This window comes from Cydia splendana, chromosome 15 (genome assembly GCF_910591565.1).
Source record: "Cydia splendana chromosome 15, ilCydSple1.2, whole genome shotgun sequence".
In the NCBI taxonomy this organism is placed as follows: domain Eukaryota; kingdom Metazoa; phylum Arthropoda; class Insecta; order Lepidoptera; family Tortricidae; genus Cydia; species Cydia splendana.
This window is the reverse complement of record NC_085974.1, coordinates 5572867-5594087: the sequence shown is the minus strand read 5'-3', so window position 1 is coordinate 5594087 and position 21221 is coordinate 5572867. Positions and strand designations below refer to the sequence as shown.

The 21221-nt window shown below is 38.9% G+C and overlaps 4 protein-coding genes across 4 annotated transcripts in view; 1 reads left to right on the top strand and 3 right to left on the bottom strand.

The window, feature by feature from the left end:
- The window catches only part of LOC134797493 (vacuolar protein sorting-associated protein 11 homolog), a 37135-nt gene extending 36048 nt beyond the window's left edge, over positions 1–1087 (bottom strand). Inside the window, exons 1-2 of the mRNA XM_063769734.1 lie at positions 974–1087; positions 654–722 (exon numbers count right to left, since the gene is read on the bottom strand). Of these exons, the coding sequence (XP_063625804.1) occupies positions 654–722; positions 974–988 (84 nt within the window). The 5' untranslated portion in view covers positions 989–1087. The remainder of the gene's footprint in view (positions 1–653; positions 723–973) is intronic.
- Positions 1088–1678: 591 nt separating this feature from the next.
- LOC134797357 (beta-1,4-N-acetylgalactosaminyltransferase bre-4-like) lies at positions 1679–10130 on the bottom strand. Its single transcript, XM_063769579.1, has 7 exons — positions 9741–10130; positions 8617–8758; positions 7864–7961; positions 7428–7611; positions 6002–6124; positions 4912–5007; positions 1679–2265 (listed from the first exon to the last, which is right to left on the bottom strand). Exons 1-7 carry the CDS (start codon positions 10024–10026, stop codon positions 2082–2084), a joined length of 1113 nt encoding a protein of 370 aa, XP_063625649.1. The 5' UTR covers positions 10027–10130; the 3' UTR covers positions 1679–2081.
- A 2149-nt stretch (positions 10131–12279) lies between these two features.
- LOC134797356 (beta-1,4-N-acetylgalactosaminyltransferase bre-4-like) lies at positions 12280–16431 on the bottom strand. The gene is made up of 7 exons (XM_063769577.1): positions 16227–16431; positions 15520–15661; positions 14780–14877; positions 14445–14628; positions 13048–13170; positions 12805–12900; positions 12280–12448 (listed from the first exon to the last, which is right to left on the bottom strand). The coding sequence occupies exons 1-7, from the start codon at positions 16429–16431 to the stop codon at positions 12280–12282; spliced, it is 1017 nt and encodes a 338-aa protein (XP_063625647.1).
- A 1743-nt stretch (positions 16432–18174) lies between these two features.
- LOC134797242 (uncharacterized) lies at positions 18175–20948 on the top strand. The gene is made up of 2 exons (XM_063769466.1): positions 18175–18379; positions 20018–20948. Exons 1-2 carry the CDS (start codon positions 18291–18293, stop codon positions 20205–20207), a joined length of 279 nt encoding a protein of 92 aa, XP_063625536.1. The 5' UTR covers positions 18175–18290; the 3' UTR covers positions 20208–20948.
- The last annotated feature ends 273 nt before the right edge of the window (positions 20949–21221 follow it).

Genomic DNA, 21221 nt, shown 5'->3' with positions numbered 1-21221 from the left:
TTATTTTGTGATCCTGAGCAGACCGTCAGTTTGTAATAGGTATTTCCAAGGCTCTATTTCTCGTACGTAGTCGCCAGTTAAGAAGCTATCCCCTGTGGTCAGCGTCTTTACGAGCAACGTGCCCTGTCTAAGTCTCTGAATTTTGCAATAACATTAATAGTTTCTCATGGCTCCACCATTAAAAAAAAAACAAAAACTGAATAATAATAAAATTATTTAACTATCGAACTTGCATATGAAATTACATGAGATTCAGTTGAGATCGACCTGTAGAGGAAAACACCAGCCCACCAATATACGATAAAGATCAAACGGTCAATTATATGAACAAAAGTTTTCGTATGCACCCTGAATAGGTATTTTAGTAAAATAGACATAAAACATATGGTAAATATTGACTGTTCATTTCTCTTTTTCTGTTTTTCTTTCACTAATAAAGTGCCGACTAATCGGCCATTTTTGCCGACTAGTCGCCGACTAATCGCCGACTAGAAATGTGGCCGGATAGTCGGCTTTCCCGACTAGTCGGCGACTAGTCGGTACATCCCTAACAAAAATATATAGATTGTAATGAAGTTAGAACATCAAATGACTCATATAAGTTGGAGGACAATTTAGCCTCATTGTAAAAAAATCTGATGTTGTCAACTTACTTGTAAATTTTCTGCCACTTTTCCATTGTCAATTTTTCTGTGTACATCAAAAAACGTAAAACGACGCCACTGAAAAAATACAATAAATAAATCAGTTCAACAAATATATTGGTAAGTATAAATCAGTATGGATCATATCACGACGGATTATCTTGCTTTGTAACTGAATTATTATTAATTTTAACGGATCCTTAATTAGCAAAAGCGGGCGTAATCGTTTGACTGATTTGGCCAGATACTATGTTAACAAAAACTTTCATGTTTTAATACAAACTACAGCGAAGATCTACTCTAGCGAAGTTTAGTTAGAAATTTCATACCTCTAAGAACGCCATGGTGTTTGCTTATAACTAAATAATTTGCATTATATTGTTAGCATAATTATTTATAACAATAAATGAATTTCTGTGTATCCTCGTCTCGATGTCGTCTGGAAATCTTATCAACAACTGCCAATGTCAAAACTATCAAACGTCATGTTTTGAGCTGTTCGAGCTACAAGTTTCACGGTTTTACATCATATTGCCAAACTTTATATTTTTATTTGAAAAAGAAAAATGCTCTAAGTCAGTAAATATACTTGGTCAACCAAATCTTGTCAGTAGAAAAAGGCGCGAAATTCAAATTTTCTATGGGACGATAACCCTTCGCGCCTACATTTTTCAAATTTGCCGCCTTTTTCTACTGACAAGGTTTGCTTGACCATCTATAAAACAGGTTAATTTATCCTAAAATAATGCATAAGTAATTTTTCCATGGATTTAGCCCAAAGAATACAATACTACTAGGAGCATACCCTATATAATCAGCCCTTATGTGCGTTGCGCATAAGGATTTATTACATCGCTGGAATTTTGCTTCTTGGGGGTCATCCATTAATTACGTCACACGTTTAGGGGGGAGGGAGGGATCAAGAAATTGTGACATGTTGTGACATGGGGGAGGGGGGAGTCACAAACATTGTGACGTCACTTTAACTTCATCAGTAACCGAAAATTAATTTATATTTTTTTACTCGCTGTACAGTTAAATAATGAGTTTTTGGAAGTAATTTTCGTTCCTAATTGGTTTTGTGTTATAAAATTACTAATATTTCTTTTACCAATAATATTTTTTTAAAAAAAAAATAATGCCGAGTTAACAAAATTTCCTAAAATGTGACGTCACACCAGGTGGGGAGGGATTTGCAAAATGTGACCAAGTGTGACAAGGAGGGGGGAGGGGTCAAAAAACCTAGAAAGTCGTGTGACGTAATTAATGGATGATCGCTTGCTGCTAAGCTAAGAGCGACAGAGAAATAAAACTCTCAGCAGAAAGGGTCCGGAAACCGGATACTTATACTAGCACAACAACAAATTAATACTATAAAGTACGGAACCCTCGAGTCCGACTCGCACTTGTCCGCTTTTTTTCTTTCAGTCACTTGCATCACAATTTATCACCAAACAGCATGTTTGCGAGATATGGTAGTTCAAGACTGTCCAAATTCTCATTGAGGTCCGCAATGATGTGCGTGTACAGCTGGTGAAGGTTTTTCTTAATAACCACGTAATCTACTGACGATAATCCGTCTTTCTTCATTTTTCTTTTCACTCCTGACAAGATTTGCATTCTGGAAACAGAAATGAAACGCAGTAACATTCGAAGCCTGGCCAGGGGTGCGAAACTCCTACCTTTGGGCAAACTCGGGACCGTTCGGCTCAGCATTGCTCCGAGCAATTATTAGGGTTGACACAACTTGACGGCCCTTTGCGTGCACGACCACAGGATAAGATATTGGCTTGAATTTTGACAACCCTAGCTAGCCGAAAACGAAAGTGCCATATATTAGAAAGGGACAGCATGATTCGACCCCAAGGCCCCAACGTTATCTGTTCACTTTGACGGCGCAGCAACTAGTCTCACTTGTCTCTCCTCGCTCTTTTAAAAATGCCATTTGTCAAAAAAGGACACCCATACTGTTGACAAGATGAACTTCAAATCAAAGTGTTGCCTTTTTGGCGCATCCAGGCAATGTATGTGTGCATAAAAACGTGTATGTGTGCTCTTTTAGGGATGTGAAAAGTCGATTTTAATCATGTTATATATCGTTGAATGCTACACAGCGGAACGAAATAGCTATTACTTAATTGAAGCTTCAATATCTTCGTTAAACATAAACATAATTGAAATGCTAATGAATAATAAATATATTAAAATATAATAAAATAATTCAATTATTGCGGAACACATATTTTAGTAGGTATTTATGTATTTTAATTAAATATCTGAACTTTCCCTTGGTTCCCTGCTGGGGCGTGACGATAAAATTGTGATCTGATAACCACAATAAAGAATAAAAGCGTTTTTGTTCATTTTAGGTATCTTTGAAGTAAAATTAAAATTGCAAAAAATGTCGATAGTTTATCGATATGACTTTATCGACATGGCTACAGCAAGGTGGTGTTAAATTGTTAATCGTACACTAAACAAAAGTGGTATGGTGGTTAAGAAAAAAATAATGGACAATACGATTCTGCCGACAGTAACGTACGGATGTCAATGTTCCATCTCATAGCAAAAACTATACATAAACTGAGAACGTTCCAGCGAGCAGCTGAAAGATCAATGATGGGCATAAAACTAATAGATCGCATAATAAGAAGCTCAGAAATAAAAAAAAATAACAAAAATTACGGATATAGTTCATACAGTATGTAAGCTTAAATGGAGATGGGCAGGCCACATTGCTAGAGCAAATGACGGACGCTGGAGCGAACGCATCATACAGTGGTATCCAAAAGATGACAGGAAGAAAAGTACAAGACATAGCGGCCAACAGAAGACGCGTTGGAAAGATGACGTAGTAAAACTGGCAGGCAAAACATGGCAAAGAATAGCTAGAGACCGACACAAATGGCGTGATATGGAGGAGGCCTTTGCCCAAAACTGGGCATCCAAACAAACCTAACATAGATTTACCTAACCTTACTCTAATACTTAATATAATTAAATTTTACACTAACTAAAACTAAATACTTGAAATTAAATATGTATTTAAATAGTACTAACTACCTAAGAAAGAAACTGTACAATGTTTGGAAATAAAGAGCTTTATTTAAACAAAAGTGGTAACAGTGACTGCTCGCTGAGACGGAATCTCTATATATTATAAATCTATGTTCGACCCTGAACCGCTGTCAAACTTCGGTTTTGTGGGAAGTTTCCTTTCTGTACGGTCATAGATATATAATATACAGAGATTACGTCCAAGCGAGCTGTCACTGGGACCACTTTTGTTTAGTGTACGATTAACAACGTGGAAACACATTGCTGTAGCCATGTCGATAAAGTCATATCGATAAACTATCGACATATCTTGCAATTTTAATTTTACTTCAAAGGTTTAACGATACCTAAAATGAACAAAAATGCTTTTATTCTTTATTGTGGTTATCAGATCACAATTTTATCGTCACGCCCCAGCAGGGAACCCAGGGAAAGTTCAGATATTTAATTAAAATACATAAATACCTACTAAAATATGTGTTCCGCAATAATTGAATTATTTTATTATATTCTAATATATTTATTATTCATTAGCATTTCAATTATGTTTATGTTTAACGAAGATATTGAAGCTTCAATTAATCGCTATTTCGTTTCGCTGTGTAGCGTTTATCGATATAAGTATAACATGATTAAAATCGACTTTTCACATCCCTAAGAGAGCACACATACACGTTTTTATGCACACATAACATAGCCTGGATGCACCAAAAAAGGCAACACTTTGATTTGAAGTTCATCTTGTCAACAGTATGGTTGTCCTTTTTTGACAAATGGCATTTTCAAAAGAGCGAGGAGAGAGAAGTGATACTAGTTGCTGCGCCGTCAAAGTGAACAGATAACGTTGGGGCCTTGGTAGTACTATTAATTATTCTGTGGCCTGGCCTCACACGTACGGAATTTTTCGTACGGAATGACATGTGCAAGCGAGACAGCGCTATGCGTTTGTAGAGCGACGTCCCGTTCACACCTGTCATTCCGTACGGAAACTGAATGAAAATTCCGTGCATCTTCGGCCAGCATTCCGTGCGGCCAGGGTAATACGATCAGACCGGCTAGCATAAGTTGCGTTTTCAAGTATGGACACTAGCAGGTCATGTGATATGCCGACGCCCTTGTAATATGCCATTTTACAGTGGTCCCGACTGACAAGTTGTGTTGGCCAGACCAAATTAAAGTAACAAAATCAAACTTTTGTTTGTTTTCTAACCTTTTTGGGTTATACAGTGCTTTCGAGTGGCCGAGCATAATATACCGAGCTACGGACATATTGTAACGTGTGATACGGTAACCCATCATCCATAACCTGTAAGAATGAGAATTAGAAGATATAGAACGTACAGTCGCCATCAGTAAGTATAAGCCGCTAAGGGGCTCATAAATATCTGAACACGCCTCTATTGTCAGGGCGCCTCACCATACCCGCAATGGTGAAAAAAAATTGGCTGTTTCATACATTTTGGCTGGTCCATTTTCTATGGTAAATTATTTTTCGCGATTTCGGGGTTGATGCCATAGTAAAAGTTGCTCAGTATAATCCCAAAACCTCCCTGGCAACGGGAATGCAGCTATTTTTTAGCCACCGTGTAATGCCGTGTATAGAGTCTGTGCGGAAAGAGAAGAGTCGTGAAATGTATGGGGTCCAATACATTCTAGGACTCTTCTCTTTCCGCACAGACTCTAAATGCCTGAGCTTCGTCGTATACTTTTCCCGCATAGAGGTTTTAGAATCTTGAAGTGTGTGTCAAGCTACTATTCCGATTTAGGCAACAAAGTGACAGACTTTCTAACTCGCAGTCGCTGTTTTGTAACCATAATGAAGCGAAAACTGCGACAAGTGTGCGCACGCACTAACAGTAACATCAATATTGATCTGTGGCGGCGCAAGACCTAAATTTAATGAGAGCAAGGTACATTTTTCCGATTTTTCGAGGCCCTCTGGTAGCCAAACTATACATAGAGCATAAACCATTGGGGTGTGAGGCAAAACAGACCGCGAGTCCGTAGGCTGTGGCCCACGTCGTCTACGCCTAACGCCGCCCCTGATCTAAATGGCCATGACCATCGGCGGGTCTATTATCTCGGCAATAAGGTTTACGAACTTCCAGTTAACAGAGTTGAAGATTGCAGATGCGTGACTAATCTCAACCTGCCCAATGTTCTCAACAAAGAACGCTTTATTTTATGTGGTTCCAGTTCCAGCTCAGAAAATTGGAACAAAAGTTAAGATCATTGGGCAGAATCCTGAAGTTCCTTAAAAATGCTTGGGAAGGACGAGGATAAGCAATATGTATATTGACCTGTGGAACATATCGTCGTCTTCGCCGCCCCAGCCCCAGTATCGGTTGGAGAAGCCGTTGACTTTCTTGAATTGCTCCAACGTTATAGCTGTCACACCGCCAAATGACTCACGATACGGTAGGCTGAAAGAGAGATCAAAATTGGTGGCTATTGTGCCAAATATGAAGCACTGACAACAGATGCAGACGCTGAATAAGTAAGTAGGCACGATTAATAGCGAAGCATGCAAGAATGTAGCCTGTGAATGTCCGGGAATGATCCCCTTAATGTCCTAGGCTCTAGATTTGTATCGCGCTAAGGAGATTATTCCTAAGTAGGTCAATGCATTGAGTGCTTCGAGAAATGTTCTGATTAATCCCTGCCGCTTCTTTCTGCCAACGCTATGCGCAACATGTGATTCAGCCATCAACTCGTCACACAAATTTTGTTCTAATCGGTCACACCGCCAAAAGCACAATTAATTACTTGTTTCAACTCGTACAAGTAAATTTAGTTCTATTAAGTCACATCGTAGTTTTGTAGCTATTGGTCACACGGCAAATCTGTTCATATTCGTCATCTCGTCAAACAGTTCTAACTGGTCACAAGCAGGATACCTAAACATAATTATTTCACTACCAGTAGTACCAGTCTTTCTTGCCCTTCTGTCCGACTGTGCCTAAAACGTAGTCTTGGGTTAGGTACATGTACAAAAGTTTCTTCATGGTCAATATTAGAGATGCAACGGATAGTTGTTTGGCCGGATACCGCATATTCGATCTGACCATCGGCCGAATATCCGGTATCCGACTGCCGAATATTCGGCCGGCGGTACTATACCTACATTTCGGTTTTTCAGGTGCGCATTGTGCAGGTTTGACCTGTTTCCTAGTGTACGTTCGTGCGGACACATTTCTAGGTTCGAAATGAGTGCGCGTGCAAGTCAATGGAATATTTAAATTGTTTTAAATTAATAAATAAGTACGATTATGACCGTGACTGTTTCTTAATCCCATTTGTTTACTCGGAAATCAAGCAATGTTACTATCCGGTATCCGGCCGGATAGTAGGTCACTATCCCGTATCCAGCCGGATATAACCACTCACATGCTTGATATTTTTCAGTGACCTCTATTATTATAATAAAATAAGGGTGACAGCTGGTAGCTAGTAGCTAACCAAAAGCAATTAAGTGCGTGGATAAAAATAATGGCCGGATAGGCCAGATACCGGATAGTAACCGAATATCCGGTGCATCTCTAGTCAATATCATCTCGTCGCGTTAAATACGAGTAGGTATCCATATCCATATAGGTATAGGATCTATAATTTTAAATATTTAAATAAATTTAATGAAACTCCACTGGAAATTTGGATTCTGCGTGTGTAGTTGATTCGGTCGTCGCGGCATCGATAGAGGTAAGTTAATAATATTTATCAATTCACTCGAAATTTAACGTATCCACGGCAGCAGCCAAGTGTCGAGGCTGCTTGCTGCACTGGTACAGGTTCCGCGCGTCGACCGGCAGCAAGTCCACATCGTGGAAGACGAAGCACTCCCAGCTGCCCATCTTTTGGCTCTCTAAGAATCCTACGTTCATGAGGTGGCCGCGGTTGAACGAACGCGTTCCTGGTGATGATAATATAGTGATTGAGAGAAATCATCAGCAGGGGTTATATTATAAAGGCCCTATACTTAGGTGTACTTGTCGTATGATAAAAGCGAACAAATATACAAACAGACAGACGCGGCGGGGGACTTTGTTTTATATTATAAGGTACAGTGATACATTTGTATACACTATTTTATATAGGTATATTTTTGTATATACTTGCCTTTCGGTTGGCGCTACAATTAATTGGTGACAAAGACTATACGTGCCTGCTTGTTCAATAATAAAAATTCCATATTCTATTTGTTGCTTCATAAGAAACGAATGCATGTACTTTATGAATATGCCCATATGCTTTTGGCGATCCCTGTAAAACACACGAATGAAATATTGAGAAACCAAAACTAATACATACTAAAGAACTATAACGCCACATTAAGTGCGAAAAACAGTTTCCACTATGTTTACCAGAAAGTGGACATAATTCGGGGATCCAGAGACGCGAAAACAGGTTGTAAATAATGCATGCAGTCATAAGGAGCAAAGCATTTTATGAGTTTTGGTACTTTTGGTCAACTTGCCGCAAAAAAAAAAAATGTTTTTGTGTTTTCTTTACACGACACGTTATTTCTTCTTACATCTTGGCAAAATAAAAATATTACAACGAGTAAGTAAATCTTTTTTTAATTACAGATAAAAATTGCAAGTTTCCTATAATGTCTGTCAGTCAGTAGGTAAGTATGTCTAAACCAAGTCACATACTTAATCGTCGCGTCGCAGCCAAACGCCGTTTTTCACTAAGTTATTTTATTACAGAAACTCACAATTGTCATTAAGTATCTCAAAAACAAGACCGATGTCAGAAAACTTTACATATGTATACATCTTTAAAATTTGTTGGGTTTTGCCAGCCCACGGACAGCCCAGGACAGACAGTGGAGACTTCTAATACTCTCGCGCGCGAAGCTAAACGCCGCTATTCACGCAATTAAATGTGGCAAGGCCTTAAGAATGGTACAAACCTGTATGGCACTATGATAGCAACTTTGTGCCACTTGGTAACATTGGACGGGATGTACCAACCGCCCTTACGCACCTCGGGATATCTTTTCGCCACCACATCTAGGTCTATGTCTGAATACGCTGAATAATAATATATAGAATCTGAAATTCAGAATGTACGTTATGATTTATGTATGACGAATTTAATCTCGTTACTTGCTTTGGCAATGTACATGTGCATATATGTTTCCGATTCAGGCCACAAGATGGCAGACCCTCCAACGCGCACGGTCCCTATATAAAAATGTATAGTAAGCACCTATCGCTCAAAGACGTATCTGGCGGTCTAGCATGAGTTGCGTTCTCGCGCGCGAGTCCGTACCTACTTGAAGTCGCGCTAGATGTAGGTAAGGAGTGGGCTTGATAAAAAACCGGGTAAGTGCGAGTCGGACTCGCGCACGAAGGGTTCCGTACCATAATGCAAAAAAAAACGGAAAAAAATGCAAAAAGAAAACGGTCACCCATCCAAGTACTGACCACGCCCGACGTTGCTTAACTTTGGTCACAAATCACGTTTGCTGTATGGGAGCCCCACTTAAATCTTTATTTTATTCTGTTTTTAGTATTTGTTGTTATAGCGGCAACAGAAATACATCATCTGTGAAAATTTCAACTGTCTAGCTATCAGGGTTCGTGAGATACAGCCTGGTGACAGACAGACGGACGGACGGACGGACGGACGGACAGCGAAGTCTTAGTAATAGGGTCCCGTTTTACCCTTTGGGTACGGAACCCTAAAAATTGTGTAGACGAAGGTATTCATTAGAAAAAATGCTCGGAGTAATTAACAATGGAGCCGCCATTAACAGGCGTTCCCCTCTGTCGAAAATAGGCGGCCAATGGTCAACAACTTGTCAACCATATGTATGGACTGACGTTTATCTGACATGACGTACCTATACATTTGATGTGCCCCTCCCCCGCAAAAACGGCAGACTATTTTGTACCGAAAATTTTAGACATGGCGTCTCCGTTGGTTATATCCTCTAAGAAAAAATGTTACATCAAAACTATCTACAGCTAAGTACCTAATGGTTATTTTATGGGTCACTATCATCGTTTTCATGTAGTTAAGTGTACTTACCTTCATCTGAAGGATCTATATCGGAAGCATTCTGTAAATACGCGCTAGACGTTGCGGTGGCACTTTCCCCGCTAGAAGTAATAGTGCTGCCTGTAATGAGAGTCCAAGCGGTGTTTTTTAAATATTCAGTTGATTCATATGTTTCCGGAAAAACTGCCAGGGTAAACTCGTTATCATAAGCCTTATAGGAAGTAGCAGCATATAAGTTATTGACAAAACCATGAAATATGTTCATGATAGTGGCAGCGAGACACAGCAATATCAGAATTCGAACGATAGGAGGCATGGTGTGTATAAAATATTAATAATTTATCCCATTTGAACCCCCAATAGAATAATATCATTAAAATAAACAATCACAATTAAAAGAACAATAACTTTTAGTGTCACGTCAAAACCTAATATCAATAGACAATTTCAGAATGACTTGCCGTTTGTTGTCAAAGAAACTAGGTAGGTACTTATGTTCGGAAAGTGCCCGAGTAATTCACTCATGGAACATACAAAGAGTATAAAAATGTTATTTTCACCCGAGTTTTCACCACACCAACTGGTAAAAGCTCTCTTGATTGTTCAGAAACTGATAGCAAAGTTGTATTTTATTCACATGTGAGGCAAAGTAATCAAATGCAAATTTTGAGTTGTTTTCTTATGTTTGCTGGTAGAATTGCCTTTTAAATGATGGTTTTGAATGATAAATATTTAATAACATTCATTTGGATTTGATTTTGTTTGATATCTTACAGTTAATATTTTCTTCGGGTTGGTGTGGTGAAACATTTTGTGTTTCACTCGGGGGCAAATTTTGTGCTCTCAAACCCTCGCAACGCTCAAGATTCCATTTTTCGAACCATTCGCTACGGTCGTGGTTCAATTTTTGGAATCTTTCGCTTGCTCGGGTACCTATCAATATTATTAGAAATAATCATAAGTCTAAACATAAATTAGCCTCAGGCATTGTTCCCAGGACACTGGCCGCGTTCCCCCTCTGCACAGTGAGGCTGAGTTTTTGCGCAAAAAATGCGCCTGCTCGTAGGTCGCCAGACGCCGAGAATATTAATATGTACAAAACCTAAAGCCAATTCGTAAAAACCATGTAGAAACAGACCAACATTTAAATTTGAATTTGATTCTAGTAAGTACTGTTTTCTTTGTAGGGAAGGTAGAGTCTTCTTCTATACTCCATGATTCTTTGATTCGAGTCCGCTTAAAGAATGGGGAAGGTATTATGGTATTTCTGTAACTGATGGTTAATGGGTTAGGTATAATGGGGTAGGTTATCGCAAATAAAAAAAAATATATCAGGCATCAACACTTTCTCTTTGGTTGGATCTACGCAATTATGAAATCGCTTTTGCTATGGCCAGATTTCCTTAGTCGTGCAGGATTTTCTCATTCGTGTGTTTTTGGTTGACTAACTGAAATTAACAACGATTAGTCGGGTTTTAACTGGCTAATGTTAAGATATACCTCCATAATGCCTCCATATGTTATTTTTTGTGAAAATTTTTGTGTTTTTGCTAATGAGTAGGTACCTACGTTATTTGTTTTCCAATTTTCTATAAATCCTGGACAATTTTAATGAAATAAAATAGATAAACATAAAACACTGCTCTTTTACCGACACTCGTATGACACACGTATAGTATGTATAATTTCACCTATCATTACGGAACAGTCAGGGACTGACGCCTAATGGCTGATTTGATCTTTATTAGGCTACGCACTTATCTTGTATAAAAAAACGCTCGAATAAATTTGACAATCTCAAAATCTTTGTAGAGAAGAGAATTAGACACCTTTGGGGTTTTCAGATAAAAGTGTACCTACAGTCGTCGTCAAAGATAAATTTAAATTTTCCACCTTATTGCAAAGGACTAAGATGCAAAAGTGTATACATATCTTTGACGTCGACTGTGCCATTTACTTTCTTCCTAAAAACTACATTATTTTTATTATTTCAACTCAGAATCACGAGGCCTATAGATTCAAACAAAGAAAAAAAATTGGTATCTCCAGTTTTTCAAACTAATTTTGGGTGTCAGTTAGGTACGTGATGGTCCATAAAAAATGTATTGGGAAAATTCGTCATAAAAATTGACATTTTAGGAAAAAAGTGTTCCGTATATAGTCCTCGTGATTATAACGCAAAAGTTAATTTTTTCTAAAAAAAAATAGGTAAATGGTAGGTACAATTTTATCTGAAAATGCCCAGTACGTGACAAATGTTGTCGAAATTATAATAAGCTCCTTCACACCGTCCCTTCTTTCTCGCATGCTCATCTGTCCGCTTCTTGACGACCAGTCTGGCCTAGTGGGTAGTGACCCTGCCTGTGAAGCTGACGGTCCTATTGGTGTGGTGAACACAAATATTTGTTCCTGAGTCGTGGGTGTTTTCTATGTATATAAGTATGTATTTATCTGTATACAAGCATACAAGTATGTATATCGTCGCCTAGCAGCCATAGTACAAGCTTTGCTTAGTTTGGAGCTGGGTTGATCTGTGTAAGATGTTCCCAGATATTTATATATTATATTCTTAATATTTCTCGATTATGTTCAACAGCTGACGGTATCTGGGCGACCGGCCGATGTCCGCAATGATATGCGTGTACAGCTGGTGAAAGTTTCTCTTTATAACCACGTATGCTGGTGACGATATTCCGTCTTCCTTGACAATTTTTTTCGTTCCTCGTAAGATGTGCTCTCTGGAAACATAAACAAACACAGTAGAACCATTGACTTACGGGCCCGACTTTACGAAGTCATATATAAGTCAATGAGTAGGATATTAAAGTTTTAATTTTTTTTATTTGAACCTTATTCTATAAGTAAATTAGAACGAATTTAGTTTGTTTTAAAAAGCAATGAAACAAAATAGATGCTACTTTATTTGGTTCATGAAAGGTTCGGTTGCACGAATATGTACATTTATAGTCTCAGGAGGTTAATACGATGGTAACATGCCGACGCCCTTGCAATATGCCATTTTACACTGGTCTCTGGACTGACGAGTTGTGTTGGGCTTATAAGTGGCTGACCAAAATTTCGTTAGTCTTCTAACCTTCTTGGGTTGCGCAGTGGTTTCGAGTGGCCGAGCATAATATACCGAGCTACGGACATATTGTAACGTGTGATACGGTAACCCATCATCCATAACCTGTAAGAATGATAATTAGAAGATATATAACGTACCTAAGGTATGAATGTAAACTAGGTATAAGAAAGTTATGCCATAATTGGGCATAATCCTAAAGTTTCTTGAAAATGCTTGGGTAGGACGAGAATAAACAATATGTATATTGACCTGTGAAACATATCGTCGTCTTCGCCACCCCAGCCCCAGTATCGGTTGGAGAAGCCGTTGACTTTCTGGAACTGCTCCAACGTTAAAGCTGTCACACCGCCAAATAAATTATTATATGGTAGCCTGAAAGAGAGATCAAAATTGGTGGTTATTGTGCCAAATACAGACCAGATACAGAATAGTAAGTAGGCACATTTAATAATGAAACTGATTGAAAGGAAACCATGGCGTGCTCCGAGGAATATTCTGATTAATCCCTACCGCTTCTTTCCACTTTTGCTCTACAATATTAAGACAATATTTCCATATACACTTAGATGCTTGGCAGTCCTCAACTGTGAGTTCCTCCAGAAGCTTCCTGCCTCACACAGGTAAACTTTACTGTGTAATGAACTGTCGTCTACGGTATTTTCGTACCGATACGACCTTCAAACCTTCAAGAAAAGCATCTTAAAGTTCGGCAACGCACTTACAACCCCCTCTGGTGTTGGACACCCCCATGGGCGACGGCAATCACTTACCATCAGGGTCTGCTTGTTGGCCTCCTTTATCAAAAAATGCATCGTCCTCCGATCTAGTTTCGATTGCGGTCACAGAATATTGGTCACTTCGAAGATCATTCATGAGCTCTTAAGTGGTTGACGTAGCCAACTTTGGCTTTTGTCAAAATGACAATTAATGATCCCTACCGGTCGGTATGTTCTTTAGCACATTTTATCTTATCGTTGAATACTCTTTTAGGCTTTAAAGGCTTTGCACTTTTACCCGAATTGTGTGCTTCCGCTTTAGCCGTTCATGTATAAAAGTTTTCCTGTGGTCAATGTCATCTCTTCGCGTACTTAAGGGGTCATCCATTAATTACATCGCACGTTTAGGGGGAGGGAGGGGGTCAAGAAAATGTGACATGTTGTGACAAGGGGGAGGAGGGAGTCATAAACTTTGTGACGTCACTTTAACTTCATCAGTAACCGAAAATGTATTTAAATTATTTTATACGCTAATTATCATTTAAATAACAAGGTTTTGAAACGATAATCGTTTTTATTCGTTTAATTTTATTTCTTAATCAGTTTTGGGTTATAAAATTACGAATATTTCTTTTATCAAAAATATTTTCATAAAATATTAAATAAATATTTGCCGATTTCGTTGAAGAAATGTGACGTCACACCAGGGGGGAGGGGTTTGCCAAATGTGACCAAGTGTGACAAGGAGGGGGGGGAGGGGTAAAAAAACCTAGAAATTCGTGTGACGTAATTAATGGATGACCCCTTACCCCTTTTATTTTAATACACTTTTTAAGTGTTAGTGTAGTGTAGTGGAGTTTAAATTCCACCGGAAAGCTGATTCGGTCGCCGCAGCAACGATAGGTAAGCAAATAATAATTATGACTTCACTCGAAATTGAACGTATCCACGGCAGCAGCCAAGTGTCGAGGCTGCTTGCTGCACTGGTACAGGTTCCGCCGGTCGACCGGCAGCAAGTCCACATCGTGGAAGACGAAGCACTCCCAGCTGCCCATCTTCTGGCTCTCTAAGAATCCTACGTTCATGAGGTGGCCGCGATTGAAGAGACGCGTTCCTGGCGATAATATATTGATTGAGATAAATCATCAGCGGGGGTTAAACTTTCAAATCCTTAATATTTATATACATATTATACATTTGTATATATTATTTACTTGCCTTTCGGTTGGCGTTACGATCAATTGGTGACAATGACTGATACGTACCTGCTTGTTCGATAATAAAAATTACATATTCTATTTGTTGCTTCAAAAGAAACGAATGCATATACTTTATGAATATCGCCAGATGCTTTTGGCGATCCCTGTAAAATACACGAATGTAATATTAAGAGACCAAAACTTAATTAATACTAAACAACTATAAGACCACATTAGGTGCGAAAGACAGTTTCCACTATGTTTTTGTCTCGGACCAGAAAGTTAATTCAGGGATCCGCGACGCAATCCTAGACGCGAAAACAGGGTGTAAAAAATTGTGTACTTACACATACATATAACGTTCCATGTCGATAACGGCCATACCCGTGCTTGTCAATTGAATTTAAACTTTATTATGATTTAGCAGTTCGGCTATCACCGTAAGTACCGCCGCCGAATATGTGATATTACCTATGTATGTAGTCTCTTCTATCACGCGCGAAGCTAAACGCCACTATTCACGCGCTAAAGGGGCCTACAGATTACCAGTTCGCCGGACGATATTTTGTCTATCAGTTGTTCGGAACTGTCACCTTTTGCGTTTAAAGGGGCCCACTGATTACCAGTCTGCCGGACGATATCGGCCTGTCAGTAAACGCAAAATTTGACAACTCCGAACAACTGACAGGCTGATATCGTCCGGCGAACTGGTAATGGGCCCCTTAACTGACATGCTGATATCGTCCGACGAACTGGTAATCTGTGGGCCTCTTTAAATGTGGAATGGCCTTAAGAATGGTACAAACCTGTATGGCACTATGATAGCAACTTTGTGCCACGTGGTAACATTGGACGGGATGTACCAACCGCCCTTACGTACCTCGGGATATTTTTTCGCCACCACATCTAGGTCTATGTCTGAATACTCTGAATCATAATATATTGTTTCTGAAAATTAGAATGTAAATACGTTATGATTTATTATGCATTTAATCTCGTTAGATCATTGTAATATAGTCCTGTTTGGCGCTTTTATTGTTCTTTATGTCTATTTTGTCTTTAGTTAGGCACGATTACTCCCTTTACTTTAAGCCTTTATATTATAAGGCAGAAGGAGCATATTTCTCACTATGATTTTGAATTTTATTGCGAAGTGTGATTAGGAATTGCTGCCGCACCGCATACCTACGCTCCAGCAATGGATTTTTTTTCAATGAAAAATTTATAGTAAGCACGTCGAAGACCTATCTGCTTGATAATAGTAGATTGTTAACCAAGGGATGAAATTATGCCTTTCACCCGAGTTAAACACTACTTTTCATTTCGAATACGAGGAAGGAATACCTACAGCTAAGTAATGGTTATTTTATGGGTCACTATCATCGTTTGAATGTAGTACTTACCTTCAACTGAAGCACTTACCTTCCGATATAGATCGGAAGCATTCTGTAAATAAGTGTTAGATGTTGCGGTGGTACTTACCCTGCTAGAAGTAGTATTTAGTGCTACTTACCAATTGAGTTAATGACAGTCCAATCGGTGTTGTTCACGTATTCAGTTGATTTATATGTTTCCGGAGAAACTGTAAGGGTGAACTCGTTATCATTGGCCTCGTCGGATTGAGCAGCATCATATAAGTTATTGCCAAAGCCATAGAATGTGTTCATAATAGTGGCAGCGAGACACAGTAATACTAGAATTCGACCGATAGGAGGCATGGTGTGTATAAAATATGAATGAAGGAAGAATGAAGTTATCATCGCATTTACCTAAGCTCCCAATAAATAAACAATCACAAAAGAACAATCAATTTTAGTGTCACATCCACATCAAAACCTGATATCAGTTGACAATTTGAGAATGACTTGGGACTTGGTACTACTTATTTGTCAAAGAAACTATATGTTCGGAAAGTGCCCGAATAATTCACTTACGGAACTACTTACCCCTCAAAGAATATAAAAGTGGTATTTATACGTGTGCTATCAAAATCGTTGCAGATTTATTTTGGTCTAACTCTACTCACTCTACCCCTATTGCACTTTGGTTTACAGAACATACGTACCTATTTTTTATTTGCTATCGAAAATTATAATATGATTTTATCAACAAAGTAAAACGCAGGTAAAACGTAACAACGTATACCTAGCCGAAAAATAAGGTTATATAGGTATTCTTTGGTATAGCAATCAAGGCCTATTGACTTCCTTGGAATGACGTGACCCTTCATAATTGTACATGTGTGCTCCGTTCCTAGAGCAAGATTGCCAGTAATTACCATAAAGATATTTTACTACAGCAACATTGCTAGAACTGGCTTTGTCTATACGATTTCTAGGAACAAATCCAATTAATTTTATCAAATATATTTTGAATAGCAATAGCTATTAGCTAGCTAGACCAAAGAATATAATATAATATAATATGTATAAAACTTAAGAGGATATAACCAAACGGAGACGCCTTCTGTAATTTTCTGTATAAAACAGTGCCGATTTTTGCGGGGGAGGGGCACGTCAAATGTATACGTAACGTAAACATAGCCAAGTCAGATTAACGTCAGTCCATACAATGTGTATGACTAGGGCATGCAGTACCGGTCCCGGTACCAAGAATTTAATTTCCCGGTTCTGGGCATTACCGGAACCGGGATTCCCGGTTCTCCCCGGTTCTCAAGGCATCTATTGATTACTTTTAAGAAATTGTTTGTGTTAGCATACAATCTTTATGAATGACTTATTTTCATACAAATAATTGTATAAGAATTAATAAAGACTTATTTTATTATAAACAAACACTTAATTGGCGTTCCAACCTATTTTACGAAGTTAACCGGCACACTTTGCCTCCGCCTGGGCCGACCGAGCCACACGGCCGTAGCATAGTCGATGCACTCAGTACTATGACGGCACGGCCTGCCTGCACGAATGCCTACTTTACTAGGTGAGTTTGTCGGGTTATTTGGGTCCCCTGTTTCATAACACCATTATTAAATGTTATATAACTAAAGTACTAAAACATTACTACTATTGAAATGGGAATAAATAGTCATATGATGAGAACCGGGAAGTACCGGTACCGGGTCTTCAGTACCGGTTCTTTTGACACTATAAAATTCCCGGGAATTCCCAGGAATATGAGAACCGGGAATTCCCGTATGTATGACCATTGGCCGCCTATTTTCGACAGAGGGGAACGCCTGTTAATGGCTGCTCCGTTGGGTTATATCCTCTGAGGTACAAAACCTAAAGCCAGTTCGTAAAAACTATGTAAAAACACTAAAAACATGCCATGATTCTAAGTGAGTATTGTATTCTTTAATTCGAGTCCGCTCAATGAATGGTGAGGGTATTATGGTCTTCCTATAACTGGTTGGTATAATGGGGTGGGTTATATACTTATTATACTCTTTGGGTAACTTATCGCAAATAAAAAAAAAGTTTAACAGACGTCAACATTTTCTCTTTGGATGTCATTTTGGTATTATGAAATCGCTTCTGCTATGACACATCATAAATATTTTATTTGAATATCATAGCTTAAGTGAATGTTTTTTTACCAAATTTAAAATTAAAACATGCCGAAATATTACAGGTTCAGGGCCACAACGCCTACGCGTAAGGCTAGGCAAATTAAGGAGAAAGATATTAAGAGGGAAGTACAAAAGTAAGTAGAACCCAAGTAGGACCTTAACCTTTTAACCGCCAGCAATTTTTGATCGAGCGTGCTCGTGTCGCACCGACAGTAATTGTACCACGCAAGGTTGGCATAGTTACGGGAGTTATAAATGTGCTGTAAAAACCAAATCAGATCTTTGTCTTATTTATCAGACTGTGGCGAAGTGAGCTGGATATGTAATGTCTTATATATCAGACTCTGGCGGTTAAAGGGTTAATAGGGATATTACGCAAAACTCTGCGTAGGGGCAGGCGTGGCTCACTCCGCGATTTCGTCGCTTTGCTACAGGTAGCTAAAAGTACATCCGTTCCGCCCCAATTTTGGGGAAAGCCATAAGCCGCGCGTGGCGCGTGGCGCTGTCGCCACCTAGCGGCCATATCTGTGCTAATCGTAACAGACGCGTTTTGTTAGAGAGTGAGTCTTCTGTAGTCTGTACCTAGTACTATTATTTATTCTGTGGTAGGGGGCGCCACTACCACTATCCATCACAAATATCACAATCTGGAGGTCTACCGCGAAACGAGAAAATCGAAATTGCGTTATCTAACCTGCTCTATCTTGCATATTCGAGCGATAAAGAGGCAGATAACTAAACTTAGGTTTCGCGTTTCCCAGTAGGCCCTTGTCAACAAACCGTCTTGATGCATCAATGTCATATTTTATTGTCTGTGAAAACTTGTTGTTGTTTGAGCTTACAATGGGACTTAGTCAATTTGTGTAAAAATGTCCCTATAATATTTATTTATTTATTTTTATTTGTCAAAAAACAGTTTAAGGCACAGTATGTATAAGTTACTCTATGGTTTACTAGCTACCTTAGTGCTGCACTCTGGCGGCAGAACATTGCAGTAATACCCCCTATTCCCATTAGAGACCATGAGGGTCTGCCATCTTGTGAACTGAATCGGAAGCGAAAACAATTCACGCTTCTGAGCAGTTGCTGCCCCCTACTACACTTCAGGCTGGCTCTATTTCACATAGTAGGGCTCTAGCGGCTTAAATCTAGAAATGAAAACTTAACTTGACATAATGCTTCGAGCTAATGAATAGGGGGCTGCCGTCTACTGTTCATGCACGCTCCCTTTATTTCTGTCTACCCTGGCGGACATATTAGTCTTCATAAAGAGTGCTTTATAAATTAAGAGTTATTTTTCGTCTTTGGGTGCCTTTCCAACTTGTAAGGTCTACCGCGATTCCAACTGGGGTTATTGCGTCTATATCGTTAAGTATTTCTGGAATACGATTGGTCGGAACACTCTCTATGTGATGTTTTGTTTCCAAGTACCTAGCTCAGGCTTTTATCACTAGACGACGGGAGCGTTTCTAATTCACGTTATTAAAAAAAAGAACTCAAACAGACGCAATACCATGGGGTATTGCATGGGGTAGTGTAGTGGCATTTACCCTGGTCGATTTTACGGGTATATTTGACCTTTTTGTCAATCTTAATTGGACGTTGGGTGAAGAATATGGCAACCTTTGCCAGGTCGCGAAGCCTATTTTGCCGCCTACCTATAAGACCATTTCTTAATGTCTACTGTTACTTCTATAGAACATTCTTTTATGCATATTTATATAGATAAAAGTAATTTTGTAATCTCAGCATGTCACTTGTTTAACCAACAGACCCGAGTATCCATACAATCTGCCTGAAGACATCCTGACCGGCCTGACCAGCCTGACGCTGGTGTGCGCGGCGCCATCTTGGTATCTGCGCCGCACCGCGTGGCGTGAGAGCCCCACGATCGCAGGCCCGCTGCGACAGCTCTCGTCTGTCGCTGGACGCGCCGTCTTCATCGTCAAGCCGTCGTGGTGAAGGCTTCTAACATTGCAAGCAAGTTTCCTAACATTGTAGTCTCAATGAACAACGGTCGTTTATTCATAACGTATAACAGTGCAAAAGTTTTAATTGTTATTCAGTCATTAATGTCCATAAAGCTGCCTTTCCACGGAGACGAGAGGAATCAACCAATAGCATTGGTTATAATCCACATCTCCGCTCCGCTGGATTTAGATTTACTTGTACTACAATATTGGTTGATTCCTTTCATCTCAGCCTTAGTGGAAAGGTAGCCTTATTCCTCTTGCTCGCCTTTCGCGAAACGCACGCGCACTTTACAGTAGGTTCACAAAGTGCACGAAAACAGCGATATTTTTGTAAATAGGTACTTAGTTCGCAAATGACGCGAGTGCCAGATTTTCTTGGTCTGCACGACATAGATTTTCTCATTGTGTATTTTTGGTTGACTAACTGAACTTTCTCAACGATTAGTCGGGTTTTCAGAGGTATAACTGGCTAATGTTAGATACCTATGTTTTTTGTGAATAAAATTGTTGTGTTATAGCTAATAAGTACCTACTTAAAATGTTTATACGACAACGGTTTCACTCACTTGAATTTTTAGTTGCAATTGGCGACATGTTAAAAAAAAAATCAAGTGAGTGAAACCGTTATCGTATAAACATTTTAAAATATGTCTCACGAAAGTTTAATATCGAAGTACCTACTTAATTAGTTTTCCAATTTTCTTTAAATCCTGGACAATTTTAATGAAATAAAATAAATAAAACGAAAACTGCTGCTCTTTTATTACGTATTAAAATACGTATCGTATAATTTCACTGATCATCACGGCACAGTCATCTAAGACGCCTAATGGCTGATTTGAATATAACTGCAAATATTTTGCACAAAAAATGCTCAAAGATGGGGTTTTCTATTTTCAGATGAAAGTGTACCATTTAAATTTTTCGAAAAACAGCAACTTTTTGGTTATTTCAACTCAGAATCACGACATAAGATGGAATGAAAAGAAAAAAAGTGGTATCC

Excerpts from the sequence above, each read along its gene's own strand:
- LOC134797356 (XM_063769577.1), bottom strand. The coding sequence starts at position 16,431 with ATGCCTCCTATCGGTCGAATTCTAGTATTACTGTGTCTCGCTGCCACT. Across the intron at positions 13,171-14,444 it reads GTGGATACGTTCAATTTCGA|GCTACCATATAATAATTTAT; the intron begins GTGAAGTCATAA and ends TCTCTCTTTCAG. Across the intron at positions 12,449-12,804 it reads CCACTGCGCAACCCAAGAAG|AGAGCACATCTTACGAGGAA; the intron begins GTTAGAAGACTA and ends TTATGTTTCCAG.
- LOC134797357 (XM_063769579.1), bottom strand. The coding sequence starts at position 10,026 with ATGCCTCCTATCGTTCGAATTCTGATATTGCTGTGTCTCGCTGCCACT. Across the intron at positions 7,962-8,616 it reads GCTATCATAGTGCCATACAG|GGATCGCCAAAAGCATATGG; the intron begins GTTTGTACCATT and ends TGTGTTTTACAG. Across the intron at positions 7,612-7,863 it reads TTTTATTATTGAACAAGCAG|GAACGCGTTCGTTCAACCGC; the intron begins GCACGTATAGTC and ends TATCATCACCAG.
- LOC134797242 (XM_063769466.1), top strand. The coding sequence starts at position 18,291 with ATGCCGAAATATTACAGGTTCAGGGCCACAACGCCTACGCGTAAGGCT. Across the intron at positions 18,380-20,017 it reads ATTAAGAGGGAAGTACAAAA|ACCCGAGTATCCATACAATC; the intron begins GTAAGTAGAACC and ends TTTAACCAACAG.